General features: G+C 33.2%; 1 protein-coding gene across 1 annotated transcript; it reads left to right on the top strand.

The window, feature by feature from the left end:
* The first annotated feature begins 404 nt into the window (after positions 1-404).
* Positions 405-4,327, top strand: LOC148535007 (olfactory receptor 1-like). The gene is made up of 2 exons (XM_088464902.1): positions 405-425; positions 3,396-4,327. The coding sequence occupies exon 2, from the start codon at positions 3,413-3,415 to the stop codon at positions 4,325-4,327; it is 915 nt and encodes a 304-aa protein (XP_088321028.1). The 5' UTR covers positions 405-425; positions 3,396-3,412.
* Positions 4,328-4,691: the final 364 nt, after the last annotated feature.

The following is a 4,691-nucleotide window of genomic DNA, read 5'->3' as shown; positions in this document are numbered from 1 at the left end:
CCATAGTAAGTAAAACTTCATTTCACACCTAACTCACTCACACATACTTACTTGCTGCCAGATGTTCTGTTCCCTTCTCCAAGTAGAAATCCATTTGGTGGAGCTAGGTCCAAAACTCTGGCTGTGCATAAAGGACAAAAAGACGGACAGGCCGAAAAACACTTTCTCACTTATTATATATTTTTATTATTATAAATTTCAGAACTCTGAAAGTATAACATTAATTAGATGAAAAAATAAACTTTTTAAAGGCAGATGAGGAAATCAATTTCCCAGAGCAGTTTTCTTCAGCAGTATAATGACATAATATTTTATTTTCCCCAGAGGTCTTTTGTTAACATACTGTATAAGTACAGTATAAAATCTTATATTTATCTAATCTGTTTCTAGCAAGAAACAAGGGCTGGGACATGACATGTTCTATGGTATGTAATCTATTACACAGTGATTTTACACACAACAGAAATTTTATATAATGATTCCACAGATAGACTTGAAGATATAAGGAATATTACTGAAGGCATTTGTAGCTGACAGTATCAGCACAGTACCATGTACTACAGTATGTATAGTGAGTAGAAAATTAGTTGACACTAAAATGTCCTGATACAGTACACTTTGTATAGAAAACACTTTTATGTACTTTATTTCAGCAAGGTGTCAGTTACACTGTTTCATTATTGGTAAAAACGTATTTATTTATTTTTGGGGTTATTTTAGAATTTGCATTTTTAAAGTGTATATCTTTAATTAATAGTCGAAAATATTAAGGCTATAAAACAAATATGCTAATATTATGCTAGTTTTTCTTATGTAGTAAGGGTTATTTACTAACAGCAATATATGCAGATATGCATCTCGTTCCATTATTTGCACCGAAGCTCTATTACCCCATCTCACCATACTTCCTTTTCTAGTATATAATCTAGCATTCTCTCAGGCACATGTTATTCCTTCTCTGTTTCATGTAATTTTAACTGTTAAAATGATGGTGATTCAGCAGCAGCTGTCTCTTTCGGGTAAATTTACTAAGGTGAGAATTTTTAGAAGTGGAGATGTTGCCCATAGCAACCAATAAGATTCTTCTTAACATTTAACCTAACCTTCTAGAAGATAATAGCTATGATCTCATTGGTTTCTATGGGCAACATCTCCACTTCCAAAAACTCTCCTTTCAGAAAATGTACCCCCTAGTTCCAGGAAAGGCGAAGGTTAATAAGTAATGCTAAACTTGGGGAACACATTTACTTGAGAATTATATTTCCAAGTGTGGATACGTAACTACTTTAATCAGTTACTTGTTTTTTGTTGTCTCGCATTTTTGTTTAATTTAAATCACGTCCTGTTTTTGTGCCATTCATAGCAGCTTCCGGTATTCTGGTGCAAATTACATACATTTCCCAGATGTCTGACTAAATGAGAGATGGTGGAGGAATATAGAACTAATTCTCTAACCCCTAAGATTAGTAGAGTCAGTAACATAGGCTATATTATTGATGGTCTCTATAATATCCATTTTTATCTTCCATTCTGTGAATTTAATTGCATCCTAGTGTTTTTATCAATTTTCAAACAACTATAAAGGAAGAGTACTATTGGGCTTGTCATTATTCAATAGAACAAATACAATATCAGACACACAGGAAGGTATTAGATAATATTTGTCATAAAATTGAATGTTGATGTATTTTAAAAATGATTTGTAGGGAAACATTTTGTAAGGAAACAAAAATACTAACTTTTATGTTAATAATATGAATGATGAATAGCACTATAATATGATTATAACGAGAGCACAATTGTGAATGCTATTGTATAGTCCATCTATGATTTATTCCTGGTAAGTGTAACTGTAACTAATGAGGGAGATATCATCTAAAGCTAAATTACCAGCACTGTAACATTATTCAGTGTGAGAGAAGAAAAAGCAAAGATGGACTTGTACACTCTCACCTGTTTTTTAAGTCTCTAATGTGCATTCTGAAAGCCTAATGAGTGTACTTTGATGCTGACATTCAAATAAATAAATACATAGAGACACACACAGGCATTTTCTAGCAAGGGTTACCTTTGGTTTGTTTTATATCAACTTCACCAATGACTGCAGTGTTACTGCTCAGTAAAAGACAATGAAGTTCTGTAGGAGAGTTCATGCAGAACATAGAACACTGTGCTGATAAGAAACCCTGAGACACATTACACAGACTCCCTTAAAAGTGAGGACAAACTACAAGGATTTATTCCATATTTATACCAGTATTTTTAACATTCATGTGTACAAGCATTATTAATAAGTATGTGTTTTCATATGTGTCTGAGCACATTTTCAGGTCAATATGTTTGAACATAGTCAAAATTAAATGTACGCATTAACAGCACTGATCAATATATTCATTCCAATATATATATTATCCAGATTTAACATTAACAGAATAAATTAGCAATGACAACATTTTAAAGTTAGCACAGAAATGTATCTCAATTGTAACTTTTAGTTGGTTAATATAATTGATATTTGTGCCCTGAAGTAGTTATAAAAAAATTACATGTTAAGCCAATTGCAATAACAATCTTATATGTAAGATGTATTTACAGCATGTCTGTTTGGGTTTACAAATGAAAGGCATAAAAGTATTTAAAGGCTGCACAGTATTAATATATTCACTCAGGTAGAAGAGAGTCAGGAAATTCAGTATTGCAATCGAGTAGTATAGTAGCAAAAGCTCAGAAATTAGAGGAAAGAACAGAGGATTGCACTCAGGTAGCAGAGTGTCAGGAACTCATGTTTGCACCCAGATAACAGAAAGGCAAAATTTCAGTAATGTATCATTGGTATCAAACTGTATCAGTTCTTTCCTCTCCCCCTGATACATGTGTATTACAGAATATGCTCTCATTGCTTCAATGTATTTACTTGTACTGTATGTACATATTTTACTAGCAAACAAAAAATGTGTACCTTTTCTAAAAGAAATTCAGTTTGAAAGAATATTTTGCATTCTAAAAGATGCCCCTAATCAGTTTAATTCATTCATTATGGGTCAGCTATGCACATTACAATCAATGTCAAGTTTATCTAGTTTATATAGTTCTGTGGCAAATTAAAATAATGCATGTGATATGGATATACATGTAAAAACTAGAATTGTGTGGTTTGGTTTTCCTGAAAACCTAATACTTCTGACCACTTTTGGGGTTCTAAGTATAACAGAGTCCCGTCTCAGGTCTGATTTTAGATATTTTTATCGATTTTAAACAATTTTAAAGATATCTAAAACCAAAACCAAATCCAAACCAAAACACTTGAGGGTGGTTTTTCCAAAGTCAAAATCAAAAGTGTGTGCACTAATGTAAGTTATAACATATATTTATATAATATAATTATTGTCTTGTAGACTGGTGACAGAATCTCATGGACAACCACACTTCTATTATAAAATTCCACATTTTGCCATTTTTAATGAAAGCCGGTGATGAAACCCTCATTTTCAGTGTATTTTTCCTAATATATCTGTTTGGAGCCCTGGTGAATACAGCAATAATTACAGTAATATGTTTGGATTCGTGTTTACACACCCCCATGTATATGTTACTTTGTAACTTGTCCTTTGTAGACATATGTTACACAACAGTAATTGTCCCCAAACTGCTGGACATTTTGCAATCTCGGAATAACACATTATCTTTCACACAATGTTCAACTCAGATATTTTTTTTCATTTTAGGGTCTACCACAGAGGTTACACTTTTATTTGTGATGGGGTATGACCGATACATTGCGATCTGTCATCCTTTACACTATCACCAGATACTGAGCAAGAAAATCTGTATCCTGCTTTTGACTATGATCTGGCTATGTGCATGTTTAAACTCAATGTTGTGGGTAGTTTCAGTTCTTAAAATATTCTTCTGCCATTCTGTCACCATTAATCACTTCTTCTGTGATCCTAAAGCTCTGATTAATATCTCCTGTTCTGGCACAAACATGATTTATATTGTCATGTATGTTAACATAGTGTTATTTGGCCTTTGTCCATTCCTCATCAATGTGATGTCATACAAAGAAATTATCACTGTTATATTGAATATAAAATCAAGGGATGGAAGGAGAAAAACTTTCTCCACCTGCTCATCCCACCTCACCATCATGATCATGTACTATGCTAATGGAATATCCACATACATGATGCCACCATCAGAAAAATACAATAATATAGAGCAGATCATGAGTGTACTGTATACAACAGTGATCCCTATAGTCAATCCTTTTGTATATAGTCTACGCAATAATGAAATCAGAAGAGCTCTTCAGAGAATAGTGGCATAGCTGGTAACTCCTCATTGATTCATACTTAACCCCTGTCCTTATCCATGTACTTAGATCAAACCATATTCTGGTAAATGTCCTGGTTGATAGGATGGCTGGCTCATACAATAAAGAACTGTCCATTGGGCAGGAAAGAATGCTATCTGAGTTGTAGCCATAATACAGTCTGTTATGGTCCTATAATTGTCTTGCATGGTCATATGCCTGGATTCAGAGTCTCACATATATTTGGAAATTTACAAAGTGTGCTACTGGAAAGTAAGCATTGACCTCCTGAAGAAACACCTTTACACTGATCCTCATTGACGCAGAAAATTATGTGCCAGCCGAACATATCATTTTATTCATCAAGTTAAAGAAGATA

Source organism: Taudactylus pleione, unplaced genomic scaffold (genome assembly GCF_031769625.1).
Source record: "Taudactylus pleione unplaced genomic scaffold, aTauple2 ptg000061l, whole genome shotgun sequence".
Lineage (NCBI taxonomy): Eukaryota > Metazoa > Chordata > Amphibia > Anura > Myobatrachidae > Taudactylus > Taudactylus pleione.
The sequence above is the reverse complement of the archived record's forward strand: the minus strand, read 5'-3'. Positions and strand labels throughout refer to the sequence as shown.

Excerpts from the sequence above, each read along its gene's own strand:
- LOC148535007 (XM_088464902.1), top strand. The coding sequence starts at position 3,413 with ATGGACAACCACACTTCTATTATAAAATTCCACATTTTGCCATTTTTA.